General features: G+C 57.6%; 1 protein-coding gene across 1 annotated transcript in view; it reads right to left on the reverse strand.

Moving 5' to 3' along the window:
- Positions 1-25943, reverse strand: part of LOC127576419 (collagen alpha-1(XVII) chain-like) — a 39711-nt gene that overhangs the window by 3110 nt on the left and 10658 nt on the right. The window contains exons 14-34 of the mRNA XM_052026931.1: positions 24118-24168; positions 23423-23440; positions 22935-22973; positions 21804-21896; positions 21376-21426; positions 20024-20086; positions 18330-18398; positions 17182-17313; positions 16499-16591; positions 15784-15900; positions 15075-15179; positions 13276-13430; positions 12223-12322; positions 11090-11218; positions 10717-10836; positions 4971-5066; positions 4759-4872; positions 3198-3332; positions 2120-2218; positions 1386-1532; positions 416-604 (exon numbers count right to left, since the gene is read on the reverse strand). Of these exons, the coding sequence (XP_051882891.1) occupies positions 416-604; positions 1386-1532; positions 2120-2218; positions 3198-3332; positions 4759-4872; positions 4971-5066; positions 10717-10836; positions 11090-11218; positions 12223-12322; positions 13276-13430; positions 15075-15179; positions 15784-15900; positions 16499-16591; positions 17182-17313; positions 18330-18398; positions 20024-20086; positions 21376-21426; positions 21804-21896; positions 22935-22973; positions 23423-23440; positions 24118-24168 (2115 nt within the window). The remainder of the gene's footprint in view (positions 1-415; positions 605-1385; positions 1533-2119; positions 2219-3197; positions 3333-4758; positions 4873-4970; positions 5067-10716; positions 10837-11089; positions 11219-12222; positions 12323-13275; positions 13431-15074; positions 15180-15783; positions 15901-16498; positions 16592-17181; positions 17314-18329; positions 18399-20023; positions 20087-21375; positions 21427-21803; positions 21897-22934; positions 22974-23422; positions 23441-24117; positions 24169-25943) is intronic.

Genomic DNA, 25943 nt, shown 5'->3' on the forward strand with positions numbered 1-25943 from the left:
AGATGCAGAACCATGGGTTACAGTGCCCCATGGTGAGGGTCGGACACGTGAAGGTGTGAGCAGACCCAGAAGCAGAAGGCTGGAAGAACTCAGCAGGTCGAGCAGCATCTGTGAAAACAGCAGGTGTGTCAATGCTTAGGTTGGGACCCAGTCCTGAGGCAGGGTCTCAACCCAAAACATCAACCATCCCTCTGCCTCCACAGATGCTGCTCGACCTGCTGAGTTCTGTTTTGGTTCTAGATTCCGGCCTCTACGGTCTCTGTGTTGTGATCAGATCCCTGGTATCGACAGTGGACGGCCACGCTCGCTGGAACCTGCTCTCTGCAGTCGTGTGTGGGAGTTACGGACGAGGCAGGGGTTGCCTGCTTAGTGGGAGCTCGACGCCTGTAGTTACAGAGACAGAAGGGGTTCCCACCTTTCATCAGCTCCTCCAGCTGTGGGTCGTTCCTGTAGGTTTCCTCGTCCCACACCCCACCTGATGACTGTGATGACCCAGAGGCAGCCGATCGCTGGGACGAAGTCTGCGAAGATTCAGCCACACCCCGAGCTCCAGACCCACCCAAATGGTTGGAGGAGCTGGAGAACGTGCGGTGGGATCGAGTACCTGCAACACAACGAGAGGCACTTACAGGAAGCGATCTGCACAGTGGTGTAGCGGGCAGAGGGCACTGCTCACAGCTCTGGAGACCCAGGTTCGATCCCGACCTCTGGCGCTGCCTGTGTGGAGTTTGCACGTTCTCCCTGTGACCCCGTGGGTTTCCCCCGGGCGCTCCGGTTTCCTCCCGCATCCCAAAGACGTGCAGGTCGGTGGGTTAATTGGCTGCTGAGATTTAGCCCGAGTGTAACTGGGTGATGGGGAACTCGGAGACGTGACAGAAATAAATGGGGGAATGGGACGGACGGGATGCTCGATGAACGGGTTACATCGCAAGGGAAACCATGCAGTGAGTCTCACACTGAAGGCAGAATCAGTACATCACATCAGCTCCGGCCCTCACCCCGCACTCAGTGAGGTGTGACAGCTGTCTCCATGGGGAGGGGGTTACTGAAGTGGATCTGGCTCAGGATCTGGGGGTCCCCGGCCAAGTGACCACCTACCGCCCGTCTCTAAACGTGCTCAAGAAGGAACCGTCGCTGTGTGAACCGGTGCGGTCCCCGGGAAGGAACCGTCGCTGTGCTGCTGGGTGGGAGACCCCGGCACAACGAAGGACTGGTCGCGGGGGGAGGGGGGGGGGGGGGGAGAGCGTCGGTCACAGCGAGGGGTGGGGGTGTCTGTCATGGGGAGGGGGGTGATGTGGACGGAGCACTGAGCTGTGAGCGCAGATCCATTTACCCTCAGTCAGCACAAAATCAAACCGTAAACCTGCGGGTTCTGGCTGACTCACCGGTGAGTGTCCGCTCGCCCCCGGTGAGTGTCCGCTCGCCCCCGGAGTGTGTCCGCTCGCCCCCGGAGTGTGTCCGCTCGCCCCCGGTGAGTGTCCGCTCGCCCCCGGTGAGTGTCCGCTCGCCCCCGGCTCCCGCTGCTTCATACACTGTGGGGCAGTGGAAAGAGAAACTTGAAGTAACCTGCTTCTGTAACCAAGGCCTCTGGAGAGTGAGAATGGCCTCCACACCCTCGGGCCATGGGTCAAGGAACCGTGGGGCCAATCTCCTCCCAACAACCTCCACAAACGCTGCAGGACCTTTGAGCGGTGAGACGTGTCCTCTCTCCAATGGCCAATAATGATCATGGAGCGCAGCCGACTCCTCCCTCACACTGCTGGGAATGGTCCCCACCACCCCAGGATCTCTCCAACACCTCGGGAGCCCATAGCAAAGGCCACAGACTACAGGACAGCCCACCACACACACCACCACAGCCCACAGGACAGCCCACCACACACACCACCACAGCCCACAGGACAGCCCACCACACACAGGATAGGCCACAGCCCACAGGACAGCCCACCACACACAGGACAGGCCACAGCCCACAGGACAGCCCACCACACATTCCACCACAACCCACAGGACAGCCCACCACAACCTCCACCACAGCCCACGGGACAGGCCACAACCTACAGCCCGCAGGACAGCTCACACCCCACACCCAGCATCTTTCACAATCCCGCTCTCCCACCTCTCCGGTATTCCTCATACGCCGTCCTGTTGCCATTGAACACTTTCTCCCAGTCGGACGCCCCTGAGCCATGGGCTGTGTGCACTGTCCAGCCGTTGTCTACAGGAGGACAATGTTGAAACTGGTTACGGCGATAAACATTTCACTCTCCCACCCATTCCAGAGGGCTGACCTCTCCCAGGCTGGAAAGCAGACAGAAAGTCAGCTCTTGTTGTATCGCCAACTTTTCCCAGAGCTAATGAAACGTCGACTGCTTCCCTCTGCAAAGGTTGCCTCCCTGACACCTCTCACCGTTTCTATTTCATTTCACATTTCCAGCAGCTGCCACATTTGCTTTTGGGCAATGTGCAGAATGTGGAGTTGAGCTGAAGCTGGTGTTGGGAGGGGCTCACAGCTGTGCTTCAGTGATATCGCCAGTGGACCAGATACTTCCGACAAAGACCACCCATTCTGCTGCTGTTCTCAGGGAGAGCCAGTAACCAGCCCCTGAGCTTAAACCAACGCGGGGGGTGGGGAGCAGGCTGTCACCACAGTAACCATACCACGTACACCCACCAACACAGGGGGTGGGGAGCAGGCTGTCACCACGGTAACCATACCACGTACACCCACCAACACAGGGGGTGGGGAGCAGGCTGTCACCAGGGTAACTGTACCATGTACACCCACCAACCCTGGACCTTCAGCTAATCCAAGACACCAACAGGATGATAAATTGCGTGGGGACCCCCCATCCTGTCGTCCCCTCAGTGAGGCAGGCGATGGAGGTGAGTCTGGAGCAGGAACATGGGCTGATTCTCCTTTCCCAGACCCGGGAGGATTAAAGTCAGTGGCTCTTCCCCATCCGTGAGGAGCCGACACTGGGCAAGGGATGTGGCCGTAGTAATGTGGTTTGTGAAGTTAGACTGTGAACCAATTGAAATAACACCATCACAGTTCTGGGATTCAAGTCCTGGATCCAGCTTCTCCCACCCAGCGACTTCACGGACCTACAGTATTCAGGGAGTTCGCTCTGGGATCCTGTACAATGCCTATGGCTCCTGTGCAGTGTCTGAGAGTTTTATCCAACAGCTCTCACCTCTCAGGTATTCCTCATATGCCGTCCTATTCCCATTGAACACTTTCTCCCAGCCAAACTGAAGCCACTCGGTTGCCCCAGGCACACCCGGGTTTCGGGATGAGGTGTGGGATGTGCGCACAGTCCAGCCGTTATCTACAGGAGGAGGATGTGGAAAACCAGTTACTGGATAACGTCTCCTTGCTGCGGAAGTTCATAGAACACACAGCGGTGACAGCAGCATCAGGGAGACCTGTCGACACCAACCGTGCCCACCTCTCCCTGACAGTCCTGCCGGTTCAACAGCAGCAGGTTTTCGTTTCTAACAACATCTGTCACAGTTGCTGAAAATAGGAGCTGAGAACAGAGCGGTAAGGACAACAAAGTGCTGCATTCATGTAGCAGCTTTAATGCAGTAAAAGGCCCAAGGAACTTCTCAAACGAATTCAGCTCCGAGGAGACATTCAGACAGGTGACCAGAAGTCTGTCCAACAAATGGACGAGCAGTTTAAAGGAGGTGAAGTTCTGGGAGCCACCAGAGCTTCTGGATGGGCAGTTGGTAACAGTGGAGCACCTACATCTGGGGAGGTGCAAGCTGAAGGAGGGCAGAGGTTGGAGTGAATAGGGCTGCAGAGAAAGGGAGGAGGGAGACCACAGAGAGACTTGTTGCCCAGTCAGGAGGAGTACACGCAAGTACGGGTGTCCAGGACAGTGAACACAGATCACTGTGGTTAAAGGATTGGGAAATAAAGGATGGAATGAAGAGGGGCGAGTGAATCCTGGTACAGGGAAAGGACCGGAGGGCAGGTGAACGGGAAATGAGCAGAAAGGGAAGTTTGGGCAAGTTGCTGAAATATACATGCAGTTATTGCAAAGTCTCCAAGTATCCACCAACCCAAAGGACTGAGTCCTTGTCTGAATGTGTTCCTTCTTCAGGCTGCACCAGTGATTGGCAGAATAATCACTGGAATAAAAACACACAAAACCGGAGCAGGAGGTGGCCACTCGGCCCCTCTAGCCCAGCCCACCATGCAACGTGATCACGGATGATCCAGTCTTCCCTGCTCTCCCCATTCCCCTCGACTCCTTCGTAACTCAGAGGTCTGTCAGTCTCCACACTGAACCTATTCAGTGACTCCGTCTCCAGAGATCCAGCGAAGAGAATTCCAGAGATCCACCTCCCTCCTCCTCTCCGTCTGATCCCTGACTCTGGATACCCCCATCAGGGGAATCAGCACTTTGGCACCCACCCCGTCAGTCCCCCTCAGAAACTTGTGTTCCAATAAGATCACCTCTGATTCAACTCTGAGAAAAGGCCTAACCTGCCCAGCCTCCTTCCACGTTGTTAAATGGATACTTGTAGCTGCACAGAAAATTATTTCACGTTTGAGTTTGATGGGCAATTAATGTTCGAATGCAGCAACCATGAAGTCCACATTCCCAACCCTTCATCCCATAACCTGCTCTTTCCCCTCACCCCAACCTCCAACTCACTGCCCTCTCCCCACATTCCAAACCCCTCACCCTACCCCCACTTGCCCACAGAACCTGAGACCCCCAGACCCTATGCCAGTGGTCCTACCCTTCATGTACTCCTCGAAGTCCGTGCCATTGTTGTAGGTTCTCTCCTGCCACAGGACTCCATGTCGCCCTGAGCCCCCACTGCTGAGGACACGGGAGTCGATCAGCCCGTTCTCTGTAAATGACAAGAGGCTCACTCAGGGTCAACGTGCTCCCAACTTCGACACAAGCATCAAATGATGAACTCCAGCTGCCTCCCCGCAGGTGACCTACCTCGCATGTACCGGACAAGTCGTGGAGCTAGTTCGGAGTATACAACTCGACCTGGGGGGCCTGGTGGTCCCGTGATGTACGGCCTCATTCTGTCACCTGTGGAACAGAGACTAGATTAGTTTAGGACCCACAGGAGCAGGGACTCTGCCAGTCTTGTCATTAGAACCAGCAAGCAGAACACAAGGAGCATGAAACAGCATCACCCTCTGGGCTGTGCAGAGAGTGATGGACCATCAGGCTCAAAGTTGAGTTTATTGTCATCTGCACAAGTACATGTATACACAGGGGCAATGAAAATCTTGCTTGCTTTAGGGCCAACCCTAACCCTAACCCTAAAGCAGCATCACAGGCACATAGCATCAGATATACGACATTCATGAAAAACATAAATTATGCACAATTTTTACAAGAAAGAACACAATTAGAACAAAAAAAAGCAAGTCCATTTTAGTGCAAAGTGGTCCCAGTGTCGCTGAGGCAGTGATCAGGACTGTGCCGGTCGGTTCAAGAACCGAATGGTTGAAGGGAAGTAGCTGTTCCTGAACCTGGTGGTGTGGGACTTCAGGCTTCTGTACCTCCTGCCTGACCGTAGCTGCAAGAAGATGGCACGGCCTGGATGTGGGGGTCTTTGATGATGGATGTTGCCTTCTTGAGGCAGCGACTCCTGTACATACTACCGATGGTGGGGAGGGAAGTGCCCGTGATGTATTGGGCTGAGTCCACTACTCTCTACAGCTTCTTACATTCCTGCACATTCAAATTACCGTCCCAGAACATGCAATCACTCAGGATACTTTCAACTGACTGGTTGGAGGAGTTAACAAGATCTCTATGAAGCTCTGAGCTGACAGCAGTCTATAAAATGATGGAGGGTTTTGATGGAGTGGATACAGTGAGGGTGTTTCTGGGGGGAGCAGGGGGTGTGTGGGAAAGAGATTGATTAGTGGGTCTGGCGGAGGAGGGGCAGCAAAATTACGGTATCAGTAATCCAGTGGCCTGGGCGGGTAACCCAATAAACTTGACTTTGACTTTGAAACACAAGTTCAAATCCCACTTCTGCAGCTGTAGAATTTTACTTGAGATTAATAACCTGGAAACAGGGGGAAAGTGGGGTCCAAGTCACAACTGTGGTAAAAATGCATCTAAAGGAAACGTGCTCTCGGTACCAGGTTGCATACATGTGGCTCCAGGCACATCCATGTGCCTGACAATTTAATGCCCTCTGACCTGGCTTTGCACAACGCCCTGACCAAGGGCAGCAGGGGTGACCAATGAACGCTGCCACTGACACCCAGATCTTGGAACAAGAAGGAATAAAATCAAAGGCCGTCGATATAAGATGGTCACCAAGGGGCCCAGGATTCAGAAGAAACACCTTTAGCAGAGAAGTGGTGAGAAGGTGGAGCTCACTGGCACAGGGAGAGGGGGGGGTGTCACCAGGAACGAGGCATTGCTGGAGTTACAGGGAGAGTCTGAATAGGGTGGGTTTGTGCTCACTGAACGTAGGAGGCTGAGGGGCAGGGATCGGACAGACATGGACCTTGGGGACTGAAGGGTCTGTTCCGCTGCTGTACAACTCTGTGAAGAGTGTTGATGTGTTTGGGGTGGGGGAGTTGAGGGAGAACCATAGAACCAATCAGCACAAAACAGGCCCTTCGGCCCACCATGTTGTGCCGTCCATCAGACCACCCTCACACTACCTAACCCCTTCCTCCCGCATATCCCTCTATCTCATGTTCCTCCATGTGCCTATCCAACAAGCTCTTGAACCTGTTCAATGTATCTGCCTCCACCACCACCCCAGGCAGTGCATTCCATGCACCAACCACTCTCTGGGTGAGAAACCTCCCCCTGACATCTCCCTTGAACCTCCCACCCATAACCTTAAAGCCATGACCTCTCGTCTTGAGCATTGGTGCCCTGGGAAGGAGGCGCCGACTGTCTACTCTATCTATTCCTCTCAATATTTTATATACCTCTATCATGTCTCCTCTCATCCTCCTCCTTTCCAGTGAATAAAGCCCTAGCACCTTAAGCCTCTCATCATATTCAATACTCTCCAATCCAGGCAGCACCCTGGTAAATCTCCTCTGCACCCTCTCCAACGCCTCCACATCCTTCCTATAATGAGGCGACCAGAACTGGACACAGTACTCCGTGTGGCCTAACTAGAGTCTTGTAAAGCTGCATCATCACCTCGCGGCTCTTAAACTCAATCCCGCGATTTATGAAAGCCAACATCCCATAGGCCTTCTTAACTGCTCTTTCCACCTGTGAGGCAACTTTCAATGAACTGTGAATATGAACCCCCAGATCCCTCTGCTCCTCCACACTGCCAAGTACCTTGCCGTTTACCCTGTACTCTGCCCTGGAGTTTGTCCTTCCAAAGTGTCCCACCTCACACTTCTCCGGATTGAACTCCATCTGCCACTTGTCAGCCCAGCTCTGCATCCTATCAATATCCCTCTGTAAGCTCCGACAGCCCTCCACACTATCCACAACACCGCCGATCTTAGTGTCGTCCGCAAACTTACTAACCCAGCCTTCCACCCCCTCATCTAAGTCATCTATAAATATCACAAAAAGTAGAGGTTCCAGAACCGATCCCTGAGGGACACCACTAGTCACTGCCCTCCAATCCGAGGGCACTCCTTCCACCACAACCCTCTGCTTTCTACAGGCAAGGCAATTCCTAATTCACACAGCCAAGCTTCCTTGGATCCCTTGGCCTCTGACCTTCTGAAGAAGCCTACCATGAGGAACCTTATCAAACGCCTTACGAAAATCCATGTAAACCACATCCACCACACTGCCCTCTTCCTGGTCACCTCCTCAAAGAACTTCAGGCTTGTGAGGCAAGATCTTCCCTTCACAAAGCCATGCTGGCTGTCCCTAATCAGTCCATGATTCTCAAGGTGTTCATAAATCCTATCTCTTAGAATCCTTTCTAACAGCTTACCCACCACAGACGTGAGACTCACCGGTCTATAATTCCCTGGCCTATCCCTATTACCTTTTTTGAACAAGGGGACAACATTCACAACCCTCCAATCCTCTGGCACCACCCCCGTGGACAACAAGGACTCAAAGATCCTTACCAGCGGTTCAGCAATCTCCTCCCTAGCCTCTCGAAGCAGCCTGGGGAAAATCCCGTCGGGCCCCGGAGATTTATCTGTCTTAATATCATTTAACAACTTCAACACATCCTCTCTCTTGATTTCAACAACCTCGAGAACATTACCCCTACCAGCACTCCCTTCCGCATCATCAAGACCCCTCTCCCTGGTGAATACCGAAGAGAAGTACTCATTGAGAACTTCTCCCACTTCTGCCGCCTCCAGGCAAATTCTCCCACCTTTGTCCTTAATCCGACCTACCTTCACCCTAGCCATCCTCCTACCCTTCACATACTTGAAAAAGGCCTTGGGATTTTCCTTAACCCTACTAGCCAAAGCCTTTTCATGTCCCCTTCTAGCTCTCCTCAGCCCTTTCTTAAGTTCCTTCCTTGCTACCCTATATTCCTCACGGGCCCTGTCTGAACCTTGCTGCTTATACCTCACATACGCTACCTTCTTCTCCCTAACTAGTCGTTCCACCTCTCTCGTCACCCACGGTTCCTTCACCCTGCTATTCCTTCTCTGCCTCACCGGGACATATTTATCTCTAACATCCTGCATAAGATCCCTGAACATCGACCACATCTCCATGGTACATTTTCCTTCAAAAAGGACATCCCAATTTACACTCCCAAGTTCTCTCCTTATAGCCTCGTAGTTAGCCCTTCCCCAATTGAAAAACCTCTTGTCCTCTCAGCACCTGTCCCTGTCCATGACAATTTTAAAGGTTATGGAGCAATGGTCACTGTCCCCCAAATGCTCACCCACCAATAGATCATTCACCTGTCCCGGTTCATTTCCTAAAACTAGATCTAACATGGCATTCCCTCTAGTCGACCTGTCAACATACTGCGTCAGGAATCCCTCCTGGACACACTTAACAAATTCCATCCCATCCAAACCTTTGGCACTAAGCAGGTTCCAGTCTATATTTGGGAAGTTGAAGTCTCCCATTATAACAACCCTGTTATTTCTGCTTCTCTCCAAACACTGCCTGCTAATCTGCTCCTCTATATCTCTACCGCTACCGGGGGGCCTATAGAATACTCCTAGTAGAGTAACTGCTCCTTTCTTGTTCCTTAATTCCACCCATACGGACTCTATAGATGATCCTTCTACAACATCCATCTTTTCCACAGCCGTAACAGTGTCCCTGACCAGTATCGCCACCCCTCCTGCTCTTCTCCCCCCTTCCCTATCCCTCTTAAAACACCGAAAACCAGGAATATTCAATATCCACTCCTGCCCTGACATCAGCCACGTCTCAGTAATAGCCACAATATCATAGTCCCCCATACTTATCCAAGCCCTCAGTTCAACTCCCTTATTCCTGACACTTCTTGCATTTAAGTAAACACACTTCAGTCCATCTACCTTACTACTTTTATAGCCTGTATTCTGCTTCTCCTTCCCCAAAGCCTCTCTACCTGTTTGATCTAACTTTTCCCCATCCCCTTCTTCCTCTGACCTACTCCTCCGGTTCCCTTCCCCCTCACAAACTAGTTTAAACCCTCCTGTACCACCCTAGCAAATCTCGCTGCAAGGATATTGGCCCCCTTCTGGTTCGGGTGTAACCCGTCCTCTCTGTACAGGTCCCACCTTCCCGAGAAGAGATCCCAATGATCCAGAAATCTAAAACCCTCCCTCCTGCACCAGCTTCTCAGCCACGCATTTATCTGCCACCTCCTCCTATTGGTCCAGGGACTGAAGGTCAGGCTTTAGATGAGGAGCACGGACCGATTGGTTGGAACTGCCCGTTTCTGCGCTGCATATCCCACATGGTACATTGAACCAGACTTCAGAAGCAGCCACCGGTCAATGTATCAGTGTGGCAGGCAGAGAGTTGCGGACTGTCGATAACCGATAACGAAAACCTTCTGTACCTTGGACTGAGAAACACAAGGCAGGACCACAACAAAGGGAACGAGGCCACGAGGCAAGATGCACAGACAGCTCCAGCTGTTCAGAGGCAAGATGCCGGACTTGCTCAGGGTGTCCGGTGGGAAGGAACTTCTTAGGGAGAGTGCTCAGTGGTTGGAATCCGCTCCCCCAAAGGGCAGTGACAACCCAATCACTGAGCAGGTTCGACTGATCTCTGGATATCAAGGGTCAGCGCAGGGAAGTGGCCCAGGATGAAAGGTCAGAGTGAGAGGGCTGAATGGCCTACTGTAGACAACAGATGCTGCAGATGTTAGAATCTGGAACTAAAACTCAGCGGGTCGAGCAGTGTCTGTGGAGGTGGAAGGTGGAAGGTGGAAGGTGACGTTTCGGGTGGAGACCCAGCATCAGGACTCTCTCATGTTCATGATGTGCAACCAAAGGCAGCAATACCTTGGATACTCCAGAGATCATCACAGGGGACCCAGCCCAGAACACACAACATGGCCACACACACTGAGGGAACCCCAGGAAAACGGGAGCGCCGACTAAGGGCGGATTGGTCAGTGTCGACGGATACGGAGCCAACATCCAGCCATCAGTCGGGTCACCCTCAGCATTCCTGTCTCAGCCCCGGAACGACTCCTGGCCTCAGTCAGGATGCACCACCCCAGTATTGCACCGGATCCCATGGGAACGCAAGGCTGCCTTAGCTGGCAGCAACTCTCATCAACACTCAAAACAAAACTTACTTGAGAAATAATCGATAATCTCGCTCTTGAGTTGTTGACGGTCCTGGGAATCGAACCTGCTTCCTGGGGGCCCAGGAGGTCCGGGGGGACCCTGAGGGCCTCTCACACTGTATCCTGAATCTGGAGACACACAAGAGGTTAGAAGCTGGAACAACGAAGGGCAGTGAGCACGGAAACCGATTGCAGCCGCGGAGAGTTCCCTGCCCGACACAGAAGGGTCTGACACCAGCTGAGGGGTGCCAGGGTGCCAGGGTCTGGGCTGGGTCTGCGTGCTGCCTCACACACCAGCCCTCGGCCACAGTCACCTCTGGCGCACCGCGCGATACAACACAGACCACAGAAAGTTTCCTAAGCGTGCAAGAAGTTGAGTTACTCTGAATGTAGGTGACAACATCTTCCACGCGGAGGTTCCCTCCTCCGAGACCGGGAGGTCCAATGGGTCCTGGTAAACCTGGTGGTCCAGGGGGACCAGGTTGTCCGATCATCCCGCTGAACTCTGAGCCTGAAATCAAAGCAGCAGGTTACACAGTGGTGCTGAAGGACAGATCTTCAACCCCTCCTCCCGCCCAGCACCTGCCCCCCGATCCCCTGCCTTCCCCGTGATCCCTCCTCCCACCCAGCACCTGCCTCCCTGACCCCCTGCCTTCCCCATGACCCCTCCTCCTGCCCAGCACCTGCCCTCCTACTCCCAGTGACCCCCTGCCTTCCCTGTGACCCAAAACTTCTCATCTATAACTTTCCCCACTCTGACAAAAGGTCACCAACCCAAATCTCTCCCTCCAGCTGCTGCCCGACCAGCTGAGTGAAATGAGCTACATCAGAACAAACAGAGTGGACATTGGGTCAGATGGACATCAGCGGCCAGGACTGGTCATTCAGCCCGAGGAGAGTGACACCGGGTCAGACGGGCAGCGGCCAGGACTGGTCACTCTCGGCCTGAGGAGTGGACACTTGGTCAGATGGACATCAGCGGCCAGGACTGGTCACTCTCGGCCTGAGGAGAGTGGACACCCCGTGTCCTGCCATATATGGCCTGGAGTCTGGGGATTCTGTTTTTGTTCATCATGCTGGGAGGGTGGGGAAGGAGTGCCAGGGTTCAGATCCTGTGACGATGAAGGAACCTGAGGTTCAATGATCTAAGGTGCAGGGTCCTGAGGTGTGGGGGTTCACAGTCCCTGGGGTGGGGGTCCCTGGGTCTGGGGTGTGGGAGTCCCTGGGTGCAGGGGTCCCTGGCTCACAGTCCCTGGGTTGGGAGTCCCTGGGGTGGGGTCCCTGGGTGTGGGTTCACAGTCCCTGGGGTGGGGGTCCATGTGTGCGGGGGTCCCTGGGTACAGGTTCACAGTCCCTGGGGTGGTGATCCGTAGGTCCCTGGTGTGGGGGTCCGTGGGACCCTGGGTGCGGGGGTCCTGTTCCAACGCGGGGGTCCCTGGCGTGGGGGGTCCCTGGGGCAGGGGTCCCCGGGATGGGGACATATGTCCAACGTGATGATTTGCTACCAGTACTCACTCTGCAGCAGAGCCAACAGTTCACTGCTGGACACAGAACCAGGTGTCCCAGGCGCTCCTGGGGGTCCAGGGGGTCCACGTACTCCGAGACTTGTCCCGGAAACCTGAGGGAGGGAGAGGAACAGGCAGCTGTTAAAAAACCACAAACCCACGGTGATCCGGCAGTTTGCTGCATGGGTACAGCACACATGGAACATGGGTCACCGTGTGGCTTCCCTCCCCCCCCACGCTCCCCACTCCAGAACAGACCCTGGGGACCCCATCCACAGCTCAGGGACCCTGGGACCCCATCCACACCTCGGGGACCCCATCCACACCTCAGGGACCCCATCCACACTCAGCTCCACAGCTAGTGACTGTATACCCCACCATCTGTCCTCAGCTCTCAGTCCCCACCCCACCGACCAATGACACTTCCATCCTTCTGGGCACAGATTCCAGGCAGGAGAGAGTTCCAGGTTCCCTCTGCTCCTTGTGAGGACCTTCATTTCCCATTTCCCAGGATCATCCTAGCTCCACACAACATTCCCGACCCCTTCTGGACCGCTGTGGCCCATCTCCCTTCTCGCTCCACCTGACACCTTTAGACCTGCCGGAGGTCCTGCCTGGAACGTCGTGGGGTCCCAGTCTGCAACTGTCCCCTCTCCATCCTCTGGGTTTGAGTTCCACCCTCTCCAAATCCATCCTGTGGCCAGCGAAGAGATGGCAGGGTGCTCTGGGTGGAGCCTGCCCCTCTGTGACCCAGGCCCTCTGAGCCAGCTGTAATCTTCCCTTCCCAGCCCAGCACATCCCAGCCCGGCCCACGGTCTGTGTGGCCGGACACACCGCGCCGGCCACAGGGTCTCCCGGACACACCGCCGCGCCGGCCGCAGGGTCTCCCGGACATACCGCGCCGACCACACCGCGCCGGCCACAGGGTCTCCCAGACACACCACCGCACCGGCCACAGGGTCTCCCAGACACACCACCGCGCCGGCCGCAGGGTCTCCCGGACACACTGTGCCAGTCGCAGGGTCTCCTGTCAGTCCTGCTCAGCGACCCCTGTCACACACTCACTCCTCAGGTACTCCTGCAGCCGGGCGACGATGTCCCTGTAATCCAGCCGGATGTTGGTCACTCTCTCACTCTCCGCGTAGCCCGGGCGCCCGGCTGGACCCTGTGGACCCGGGGGGCCAGGAGGGCCCATCAGATACCTCCGAACGTTCTCATCTGCAGAGGGAGTTACAGATCACCGGCAGTTCTGGGGATGGGGACGGCAGTGGTGCAGGCGGCACCCACAGGACAGGGGTCTGTACAGGACGGGGTGGGGGGGGGGGGGTCGGTACAGGACGGGCCATGGGCAGGGGGCAAGACACAGCCCAGTCCGTCACACACAGCACTCTCCCCTCCACTGACTCTGTCCACAGTACCCACTCCCTCGGGAGAGCAGCCGACATAATCACAGACCCCTCCCCCCGTCACTCCCTCCCCTCCCCCCCTGGTCACTCCTCCCCTCCCCCCTCCCACCCCGGTCACTCTCCCCCCTCCCCCTCCCACCGCGTCACTCCCTCCTCTCCCCCCTCCCACCCTGGTCATTCCCTCCTCTCCCCCCTCCCACCGCGGTCACTCCCTCCCCTCCCCCCTCCCCCCTCCCACCGCGGTCACTCCCTCCCCTCCCCCCTCCCCCCTCCCACCGCGGTCACTCCCTCCTCTCCCCCCTCCCCCCTCCCACCGCGGTCACTCCCTCTCTCCCACTCCTGTCAGGCAGGAGATACAAAACCCTGAGAACACGTCCCGCCGGGCTCAGGGACAGCTTCTACCCCGCTGTTATCAGACCCTCATGTACTAAAGATGGACTCTTGATCTCCCATCTCCCTAGTGGTGGCCCGTGCACCTCAGTGTCTGCTTGCTCTGCACATCCTCTGTAGCTGGGACACTACTTGCTGCATTCTGGTTTCCTTTGAACTGACTCAGTTTCTTGTCTTTGGAACGATCGGTGTGGACGGCAGGCAAACAAAAGCTTTTCACTGTATCTTGTGTGACAATAATTATCCAATTCAGAGAGGAGTTTAACCTCCCAGAGACATTCAACAGGAGATGTGTCCGTGTGTGGGGGACACTGACAGGGAATGTTCTATATACAGTGGAAATGACAGAGAAACCCGTCCCTGAGAGTGGGGAGAACATGGAACTTGATGCCACAGCAAAAGCAGGGGGGTGGGTCAGAGCTGGTGAGGGAGGCAGATGGAGACGGGGTAGAATTGGGGTTGGGAGGAGTGGGTAACAGAGATCTGGGCACCCACTGGTAGGTGCGATGTTCAGGGGCCATGAGTGACCACAGCAGATGCAGCGGTGACCGTCTCCAGGACGTGTGACTGCTCCCTCCAGCCCCCTGCTCTAACCCACCCGGACCACCGTAACCTAACACTCTCCGGTACTGGGGGGCTGCAAGGGGAGGGAGGGTGGTTCTGGGGGTGAGGGGGAGGAGAGGGTGGTTCGAGAAGGGTGGGGGGAGAGATTGATTTTAACGTGGGGGTTCTGTTGGGGCGAGATTTGGATTGACCACCAACCCCAACTGACCGATTCAGTCACTGTGACCATCAGAGAGGCTGTTTCATCCGGGTTAGAATGCAGGGAGGTCATTCTGCCCCTCAAACCTCTCCTGTCAGTCACTGGATCACAGCAGATGAATGCCCCAGGTCAGCCTCTCTCCCTTCCAGCCACCGACTGACCTGTCCTCACCGTGGATGGGAAACGTCAGGATGGGCGGGTCAGTGGGTTGAGGACCCCCCACCTCACACACACTCCTGCCTCCAACCTCTCCCCAAGATCACCCCCTCCCTAACCCCTCCACCCCACCCCTGAAGAACTCACCCTGCAGCAGGACGGAGAGATCCCCGGTCACCGAGAGGGAGCCTGGGGGGCCTGGAGGTCCTTGGGGTCCTGGGGGTCCAGGTCGTCCCGATCCCGCCACCCAACCTGGAACACATGAGGGCACATCGATGAGTGAGGTGGGGAGGGGGGTGAGTGAGGTGGGGAGGGGGGAGCGGGAGTGGGGTAGGGAGGGAGAGTTTTCCGAGGGAGGTAGGGGTGGTGGTTCCTGGTGAGGGGAGGCCAGGGGAGAATGATGGTCCGGGCGAGGTGTGACCAGAGGTCCGGCTCTGGGTGACCTCCCACTCTGCAGCAGGGGACAGACCCAGCGGGACTGAGAGGGGCACCGGCTGGGAATGGTCACTGACCCACACACACACACTGATCCTGATCCACACACACACACACACACACACACACAGACCCTGATCCACACACACTGACCCAGACACATACCCACACACACCCACACTGACACACATACACACTGACACACACCCACACACAGGCACACACACAGGCACACACACACACACTGACCCACACACTGACCTAGACCCACACACACACACAATGACCCACACTGACCCACCTACACACATACTGGTCACACTGGCGCTCACACTTGCACACGGTGCCCAGGTTCACACACTCGAAGCTCTCACTCTGCCTCCACATTCACCCACAACACCAGACTGGAGCCGAACGTTACTTCTGCTGTAATCTGTGACGTAGGCCTCCAGCTCGGCATGACTTATCCCATCTCCTCGAGGGCCCGGCGCTCCAGGGGGTCCCTGGGGTCCTCGCAGGTATCGCTGGACGTCCTCACCTGTGGGGTACAGGGAGCAGATGGTCAATGAATCCCAGGTACTGGGAGTACAGTGTCACAGAAGGATCCCCCCATCTCATCCTATCACACACTCCCGGGGTCAGACACAGGGTGAAGCTCCCTCCACACCGTCCCGTCACACACTCCCGGGGTCAGGCACAGAGTGAAGCTCCCTCTACACCGTCCCATCACACACTCCCGGGGTCAGGCACAGGGTGAAGCTCCCTCCACACCGTCCCGTCACACACTCCCGGGGTCAGACACAGGGTGAAACTCCCTCTGCACTGTCCCACCACACACTCCCGGGGTCAGACACAGGGTGAAGCTCCCTCTACGCCGTCCCATCACACACTCCCGGGGTCAGACACAGGGTGAAGCTCCCTCTGCACTGTCTCACCACACACTCCTGGGGTCAGGCACAGTGAGCCTTGCTGTGGACTGTGTACAGAATGGTTGGTGTCAGGATGTGTTCAGTCCTTGTTCCCAACTCTGGTGTTCTAGCTGTTTGTCCCTGCTCCCGGGGGCTTGGAGCTCGGGAGGAAGTTTGTCCCTGCTCCCCAGGGCCCGGGAGGATATTTGCAGCCACCTCTGGACTTACTCTGCAGATAGATGGTCAAGTCAGCGCTCGACAGTCTCCCTGGAGGCCCGGGTGGTCCGGGAGGACCTCGCTCTCCCACACTGAGCCCCGAATCTGGAACAGAGAGAAACAGGCTGCAAAGGTGGATGCAACATGACCCACAGACCCATGGACCCCACCCCTGGACCCCACCCCTCGGACACCTGGACCCTACACCTCCCCTTGGACCACAGCCCTGGACCCCTCCCCTTGGACCCCAGCCCTCAGAACCCTCCCCTCAGACCCCAGCCCTCGGACCCCTGGATCCTACCCCTCAGACCCCATCCCTCGTACTGCACCACAAGACCCCACCGGTGTTGGGGGCAGTGAGGGAGGGTGTGGGGAGAACCTGTGTCGGGAACAGTCGGGGTACAGGCGGCATGGACAGAGCAGGGTGTGGTGACCACCCACCTTCAGCCCAAGGGGGTGAGGGGGGCAGTCACCAAGTGGACGGACCAGCCGGTGAAGGCGGAGCTCCCTGTGGTCTTGGGACTGACCGGGACTGGCCGGAGCCAGGGCTGTGGCAGGCTCAGGGTCAGGGGTCAGGCATGAGGTTGAGATTGGGGTCCGGGGTCAGAGGTCAGGCCCCGGGGTCAGGGCTACAATTGGGGCCAGGGCCAGGGGTCGGGGCCAGGGGTCAGGCCCTCAGCAGACGGTTCACTTACTCCTCAAATAGTTGACGACGTGGCTGGAAATCTCCGAGTACTGGAGCCGTCCCAGGCTGCCGCGCTCCCCCTGGGGTCCGGGGGGTCCGGGTGGTCCTGGGGGGCCAGGAATTGACCTCTGGAAACCCTCGGCTGCAACACCCAACCAAGCGGTGAGAATCCTTGGGAGTCTCCTTCCACCAACCCCCTCCCTCAGCACCCAGGCCCCCAGCAGTGTTTCCCCCACATAGTGGAATGTGCCCACCCCACCCCCAACAACACCCCACCCCCAAAACACACCCCAACAACACCCCACCCCCAAAACACACCCCAACAACACCCCACACCCAAAACACACCCCAACAACACCCCACACCCAAATACCCCCCAACAACACCCCCCAACAACACCCCCCAACACAACACTCCACGCCCCCAACAACACCCCACCCCCCCCAACAACCCCCCCAAATAACACCCCACCCCTACACAACACTGTTCCCCCAACAAGACCCCAACATAAAACCACCCACCCAACAACACTCCACCCCCAAACACCCAGCAACAACACCCCACCCCCAACACAACACCCCACCCCTCCAAACACCCCCCAAACAACACCCACCTCCCCCCCCAGACACAACACCCCACCCCCTGACACAACACCCCAACCTCTGGACTCAACACCCCCACCCCATACAGGAGCCTCCTATCACCATACCCACCCCAGACACTGCTCCCACCCCCGCACCCCCACCAGCCCCCCCACCTGAGAGGAGATGTGGGACTCTGTGTACAGACTCTGTGGATTCCCAGGGGACCTGGAGGAATCCATCAGCAGGGGAGGCCATTCGGCCCGTCACACATGCTCTGAGTGGGTGAAAGTTCTCTCCCCTCAGACTACCACCTCACTAGTGCCAGAGCTCGGGAAACATCCCATTCCCAAAGTCCCTGCTGAGTCTGTTCCCTGGGGATCCCGTTCCTGATCACACTAAAGAATTCTGTTCTCACACCTCCCCCCCCCCCCCACATCATGACGCAAGGTGGCGACAAACAGAGCCAGCCCGTGCGCTGGTCAACCGCTGGGAACCCTGAGCAAGGTGACAGTGCCTGTTGTCAACCTTGTCCCTGGATCACAGCCCCCACTGCGCCTCGATCTGTGGTACTCACTCTGCAGGGTCTCCATCACTACCTGTCGGATGTTGGTCCTGGAGCCCAAACCAGAATCCCCCGGTGGTCCTGGGACGGAGCAGAGGGAACAGGCTGTTAGAGCAAGGCAGGCCACAGATTACAGCGTCCATCGACTGACAGACATACACGGTGCACTGTACACACTCCTCTGATACCAGCTGTGGAGAGTCAACATTACTGAACACCAGAGGCACACTGGACATTACAGCATCTAGAACCTTCTGTCAGTTCTCCTGTCACATACAGCCATCTACCGACTGAGGCATCTTTAAGGAAGTCTGGATACCAGAAGGGATCACAGGGGCAGGGCAGGAAATGGGGTTGTGGATCAGCCACGGTGCCGTTGAGTAGTGAAGGTCTGAGGGGCTGAATGTGTTCATTGAGAAGGTTCCACATCATTGGGATTGAAGGCTGCAGTAGCCAAGCTCAGTACCAAGAGGGCTTCGAACTGGAGAAAGTGTTCAGTGGAGATCCCCAGAATTGGCACTGGGAACTCTGCTGAGGGATGCCCACGATGCTTGGATCCCAGTGCCTTAACCTTCTGGACCAGCCAACCACATGGGACCTTGTCAAAGCCTTCCTGAAGTCCATGTAGACCATGTCTACTGCTCTGCCTCAATGTTTCAGTGACCCGTGGGATAGAGACAGACTGGTGGAACGGGATCAGTGACATGTGGAAGTTAATGCTGAGAAATGTAGGGCGAGGGGGGGAAAGAGACGAAGGTTCAGGTGTGGAGGGCACAGGGACACTGGGTACACCGAGAGCTCAGTGAAAGCAGAGGCAACCCGGATTACCAGAACTTCATCGGGAACCTTCAGTAAACCCTGGTGTGGTCACAGTTGGAGCCTGCTGTCCAGTCTGGGCTTTAGGGAAGGGGTCCCGTCTGGGAGGAGGGTGCCTGGGGGAGGGGAGCCGGCTGGGGGAGGGGTGCGGGATTCACTGGCACGGTCCCTGAGGAGGGGCTGTGGACCGACTGGGTTGTTCTGCTTGGACAGAGCAGGGATCAGCGGGAGGGGCGTACAATCGTGAAGAGTGCAGGAAGTGGACAAGAGAAACTGTCCCAGTGGAGGAGGGGTCAGAGAGGGCATATAGTGAGTGGGTGGCCGATAGACCCAGAAGAACCCAAGGGGAACACTTCCACAGCGAGGAGTTTGGGGGGGGGGGGGGGTGGAAGTGGGTTCGATTCAAGTATCGTTTTCTAAAGGGAGCTGGATAAGTAACTTGGATTTGCAAGGCTGTGGGGAGACGCTGGGGGAGCCGGTACAGACCCGATGGGCTGAACAGCCTCCTCTGTGCTGTAACTGTTCTGGTTTCTGATTTACAGGTGGTTCCCATAACCAGGAGACGGCAGACAAAAGCCAGAGCAACAAACCAACTGCTGGAGGAAGTCAGTGGGTCAAGCAGCAGTTGTCCCGGGGAAGGGCCTCGCCCGAAACATTGACTGTTCACTTCGCCCCTCAGATGCTGCCTGACCTGTCGTTCCTCCAGCAGTTTGTCGTCTGCTTCCCACAACGTGCAGCGTTAGAGGAGGAGGTTTTGCCGGCACAGCGGACAACCCAGCAAATGCAGCAGGTCCAGGCTGCGTTCACCAACCCGGGGTTGTGGAGCCAACACTCAGCCCCTCGGTGAGCTCACAGGCCAGCCCCTGACCACCCCTCCCCGGGAAACTCACCTTGAGGTCCAGGGGGGCCAGGAGGTCCTGGGGGTCCTTGGAACCCTCTGCTGGTGCCAGTAACTGTGGGACAGAGACACATGGCTGATCAGTAGTTGTACCCCACCCCTCCTGTTGGCACGTCCCTGCACCTCCCAACCCACCCCCGGGGCATGGAGCAGGCCATTCACGGAGCGTTGGGAATGCTCCTCAGGCTCCTGGGGCTGATAATTCTCCCCCACCCACAGGAAACAGATAATCTGGTTATCACCACACTGTGCCCTGGATCTTGCCATGCAGAAGTTGGCTGACATGTCTTTATTGACTCACTGGCATGTCCTAGTTGATGTATTGGGGAGATGGGTCAGGGCAAGGCCACCAGTAGCAGGGAGGATATTAGGATGTGGAGAGAAGAGAGACCTTGGAGCGCACGTCCACGGGCCCAGGGATCAGGATAGGTCCGTGTCATCACTGAAAGGCAGCAACAGGGCGCAGTCAGAGGAGGGAGGTAACCCTGAACTGCGCAGCCCAGTTACGCCACGGTGCAGGTCGCCACGTTACGGTGGGGGGGGGAAGGGGGGTGACTGCACTGGAGGGATGTGGAGGAAGTTACGGGAATGTGCAGGGACCAGGGAAGCTGTAGCCGTGAGGGAAGGTTGGAGATACTGGGGTCATTTCCTTTGGAACAGAGGAGGCGGAGGGGAGACTTTGTTGAGGTGTATAAACTCATGAGGGTGGGGAGCAGAGTGAACAGTGACTGTTGCGAGGGTTAGCCCCAGACGGTGGGGGTCTGGAATTCGCTGCCTGGGGGGAGGGACAGGAGCCCCCATCAGGTGGTGACTGCAGGGGTGACAGCCCAGTAATGGGAGGTGGGGATAGGCTGCGAGATCAGGTCAGTGTGGACACAATGGGCCAAATGGCTTCCTCTACTTACTATGATTCAGTGAAGCGAATCATTGCTTGTAGAGGGCAGTGCAAGGGTGACATGTTGGTGCAGCAACCAGAACCAGTTCAGCCCCTGCTCGACAACGGGTGTTTGGGGACATTCAGCTCAGGGGGCTGGAGCCAGGGCAGGAAGCCCGGGACAGGGGGCAGGGGACAGGGGGCAGGGGGCAGGGGACAGGGGGCAGGGGACAGGGGGCAGGGGCGGGGCAGGGGCTAGGCTGGTAAAACCCGGGGAATGCAGGCGAACCCCAACCGTCCTTCAGCGGTCATCAGTGGGAGCTCCACTGTTCCCACCGGGCCCGGCCGTGGGTGGGGGACCCGGCCCCGTCAGGGGCTCACCCGGGTCGGGGAGGGTGGGCAACACGTGCTGCCCTGTCCCGGCGAGGGACGGGGTTGTGGTCTGACGGAGGGACAAGCAGAATTCCTACCTCGAGCCGATCGTCCAGGAATACCAGGAGCACCGGGGGTTCCGACTTCTCCTGAGGAGCGAGGAGGAGAGAGTAAGCAGGCGGAGGGGGGAGAGGGGGGGGAGAGGGGGGAGAGGGGGGAGAGGAGCTCCTCTCCTTACCCTTCCCCCTCACCCTTCTTCCCCTCCTCTACCCATCTCCCATCCACCCTCCCCTCACCCACCCTCAACTCAACCCATCCTCCTCCTCTCCTCCCCTCACCCTCCCCTCCCTCACCATCCCTCCTTCCCTACCCTCCAGTCCCCACCCCAACTCTCCATCTCCCCTCCTCCCCCCTCGATTTCCTGACCCTCCCCTCACCCTCCTCCCACCCTCCTCCAACCCCCGCCCTCCCCCCACTCACTCCGCCCCAGTCCCGGTGGTTATGGCTGGGGTCGGAGGGCACTGACCTCTGTCGCCCTTGTGTCCGGGGGCTCCTGGGGGCCCTGCAGGGCCGGGGGGTCCGGGGGGTCCTGGGGGTCCGTGAGTGAATGACTCTCCACCTGGGGACAACACAGGAGGGGAATGAGAGACGGAGAAGGGTTCAAGGAGGGTCGCTGTCCGAGGGGGAGGGGTCACTGTCCAAGGGGGTCAGTGTCCGGGGGGAGGGGTCAGTGTCCGAGGGGGAGCGGACACTGTCCAAGGGGGAGGGGTCAGTGTCCGAGGGGGGTCTGTCCGAGGGGGAGGGGTCTATCTGAGGGGTCACTGTCTGAGGGGGAGGGGTCACTGTCTGAGGGGGAGGGGTCAGTCTGAGGGGGAGGGGCCACTGTCCGAGGGGGTCACGCCCTCTCTGGGGGAGAGGTCAGTGACTGAGGGGGTCACTTCTCTGGTCGGGGATTCCCTTTGTCCCACCGCGCTCCCGCCCAGGGAATGTTCAACATCTGGGCCTCCGACCTCTGACCCAGGATTAGGGGTCAGGTTCATGGTCCCACCCAGAACCTTCCAGACCGGTGCATCTTGGCGATATCCGTGCCCCCTGGTCCCAGCGGTGTCTGGGAAAGCAGAAGGTGGGCTAGAGGGCTGAGGTGTCCGATCCCGGGGTCAGGGGCTGAGGTGTCCTGTGTGGGGTGTCCGACCCCGGGGTCAGGGGTCAGGGGCTGTGACCTGTGTGGGGAGTCCGACCCTGGGGTCGGGGCTGAAGTGTCCTGTGTGGGGTGTCCGACCCCGGGGTCAGGGGTCGGGGCTGTGACCTGTGTGGGGAGTCCGACCCTGGGGTCGGGGCTGAAGTGTCCTGTGGTGGGGTGTCCGACCCAAGACGTGTTCTGTCCCAACAATGCATCAGTCTGACAAAATTCAGACGGGATCAGGGGCGGAGTCGGGAAGGAAATTCTTGAACCTGTGGAAATCAGGGAGGAGAGATGGGGAGGGGGAGTTGGGGGAGGGGGGGGTTGGAGAGGGGGGAGGGGTGGGGGGTTGGGAGAGGGGGAGGGTGGGGGGATGGGGAGTGGGGGAGGGGTGGGGGAGGGGAAGAGGGGGACACCCCCTTGGAGTGTGGGAGAGCCCCACCCCTGGAGTGGGTGGGGGGTGGGAGAGACACTCACCACGTGTGGCGACCGACAGCCCCGGTTGGCCGGGATCACCTGACAAAACAGGGGGGGTGAATCAGTGTTGGTCAAGTGACCCTGGATCCCCCCTGGACTCTCCCCAACCCCCGGATCCCACTCGACCCCCCCTCCCCCAGGATCCACCCGACCCTCCCGCCGGGAATCCCACCCGGACCCTCCCCTCGCCCCTGGGATCCCACCCAGACTCCCCCTCGCCCGGGATCCCACCCAGAACCTCCCCCACCCACAGGATCCCACCTGGACCCCCTGCCCCCAGGATGACAAGCATACCACCGGATTCCAGACCCTGCAAACGACCCCTCACCCTGACCCTAGGAACAACCCCTCACTGGCACACCCTGGGGAATGACCTTTCACCTCGACACCTGCCAACGTCCTCTCACCCTAACCCCAGGATTAGGTTGACCCTGACCCCATGGTGGCACTGATTTATCCCACACGTCCCATCATTCCCCCTTTCCTACCTTTGTATCCCTGGACTCCTGCAATGGAATCAGAGGGAATGTTTGGATTAATGCTCGGATTCACTGCTGGACATTTGACCCCACCCCAGATGCAGCGTCCGGTGTCCAGGGTCCTATGCCTAATGTCCAGAGCACAGTGTCCAGTGCTAAGGTCAGTCCAGTGTCCAATGCCCAGTGCTAGGGTCAGTCCAGCATCCAATGCCCAGTGCTGGGTTCAGTCCAGTGCCAGTGTTCAATGCCCAGTGCTGTCAATCCAGAGCTAAGGTCAGTCCAGTGTCCAATGCCCAGTGCTAGGGTGTCCAATGCCAGTGTTCAATGCCCAGTGCTGAGGTCAATCCAGTGCTAAGGTCAGTCGTGTCCAGTGCTGAGGTCAGCCCAGTGTCCACAGCCCAGGGTGGGGTGGTCAGTGTGGCAGCCCTTCTGGTTGAGCATACCGTTCAGAGGTCAGTGTGCACTGACCCTTGCTCTGAGCGCACCCAGCTGTTGTCACCTGTGTTGGGGGTGTCTCCGGACTTAATCCCTGGAAATGGAGACGTTTTCTCCCACACGATGTCCGACAGTCAGCCCAGCGAGCTGAGGAGTACCATGGCTTGGGCCCGTACTGACCCTGTGTGGAGGGTCCGACGGAGGAGCCGGGAGTCTGAGGGAAAGTCCCAAGGAAGGGCAGAAGTCTGGAATAAGTGACGGGTCTTTACCTGGGGGTCCCGGTGGTCCTGGCGGTCCAGGAGGTCCAGCCAATGAGGAACCTGCAAGAAACCATGTGATCAGAAGGGTCACGTTACCTCACTCCCAATCTCAACCAGCGCAGGACACCACCTGTAGCGAGGGTTGGTGGGTGCCTGGAATGCGCTGCCTGGTGTGGGGGTGGAGGCAGATACAATAGGGGCATTCAAGGGGCTCTTAGATAGGCATATGGATGTGCGGGGAATGTAAGGATATGGATATTTAGGCGGAAGGGATTAGTTTAGTTGGGCATTTGATTACTGATTTACTCAGATTAGCACAACATTGTGGGCCGAAGGACCTGTTCCGTGCTGTACTGTTCAATGTTCTATGCAAACGTCCCACTTGTGACAGGTGCTATATACCGAGACACAGCCTCTGGGTGGTGGAGGGGATCAGACAGGGGTCACTCAAGTGGCCTGAGCTGGAGGAACAGAGGGTCCCACTGTGGGAGGGGCAGTACTCGGGGGCTGGAGGGTGTTGCACCGGGTGGTACCGTGCAACCGTTTCCTGAGCCGGTTCACCGACACCCTGGCCGCCTGTCACTTCTGCGGCCGGGAGGAGACGGTGTACCACGTGTACGCAGAGTGCGACAGGTTGCAGCCCCTCTTCAAGTACCTGCGGGGGCTGCTGCTTAAGTTCTGGTTACACTTCAGCCCGGCGCTGTTGGTTTATGGGCACCCGGTGCGGCGCGGGGAGGGGCGCACGGCGGATCTCCTGGTGGGTCTCCTGCTGGGCCTGGCCAAGCTGGCCATCCACGGGACGCGGCGGCGGGCAGCCGAGGGTTCCGGCAGGTCGGCCTGCCTGCCCGTCTTCCGCGCTTATGTGCGTGCGTGGGTGTCGTTGGAACGGGAGCACGCGGTCTCCTCGGGTGCCCTGGCCGAGTTCCGCGCTCGGTGGGCCCCTCAGGGGATCACGTGTGTGGTGGACGAGACAGACGCGATTCTGGTGTGAAGTGTCGTGCGTTTTGCGGTTGCGGGCGTAGTGTTGCACGGGTATTGGTTTCGGCCGGGTTGTTTCTTTCTGTACTCGATGCGGCGTGTTTGCTGTTGGTTGTTTTTGTAGTGTTTTTTAATGAATAAACATTTTGTACAAAAAAAAGGGGCAGTACTCGGGGGGTGGAGCGTGTTGCACCGGCCAGTACCATGCAACCATTTCCTTAGTCGGTTCACTGACACCCCAACCGCCTGTCACTTCTGCGGTCGGGAGGAGACGGTGTACCACGCATATGTGGAGTGCGAGAGGTTGCAGCCCCTCTTTGTGTATCTGCGGCAGCTGCTGCTTAAGTTCTGGCCGCACTTCAGCCCGACGCTGTTGGTTTACGGGCACCCAGTGCGGCTCGGGGTGGGGCGCGTGGAGGATCTCCTGGTGGGTCTCCTGCTGGGCCTGGCCAAGCTGGCCATCCACAGGATGCAGTGGCGGGCGTCCGAGGGTTCCGGCAAGTTGGCCTGCCTGCCCGTCTTCCGTGCATACGTGCGCACGTGGTTGTCTTTGGAACGGGAACACGTGGTTTCCGCTGGTGCCCTGGCCGAGTTCCGCGCTCAGTGGGCCCTCAGGGGATCGAGTGTGTCGTGGACGGTACAAACGCGATTTTGATATGAAGTGTGTGTTGCGGTCGGGGGCGTAGTGTTGCGCGGGTATTAGTTTTGCCTAGCTGTTTCCCCCCATATTAGATGTGCTGTATTTGATGTTGGGTGTTTTTTGTAGTGCTTTTAGTGAATAAATGTTTTGCAAAAAAAAAGGGGCAGTACTCAGACATTAAGCTATTCAAAGCGATCTGTTGTAGGGACTCTGATGA

This window comes from Pristis pectinata, chromosome 12 (genome assembly GCF_009764475.1).
Source record: "Pristis pectinata isolate sPriPec2 chromosome 12, sPriPec2.1.pri, whole genome shotgun sequence".
NCBI classification, from domain to species: domain Eukaryota; kingdom Metazoa; phylum Chordata; class Chondrichthyes; order Rhinopristiformes; family Pristidae; genus Pristis; species Pristis pectinata.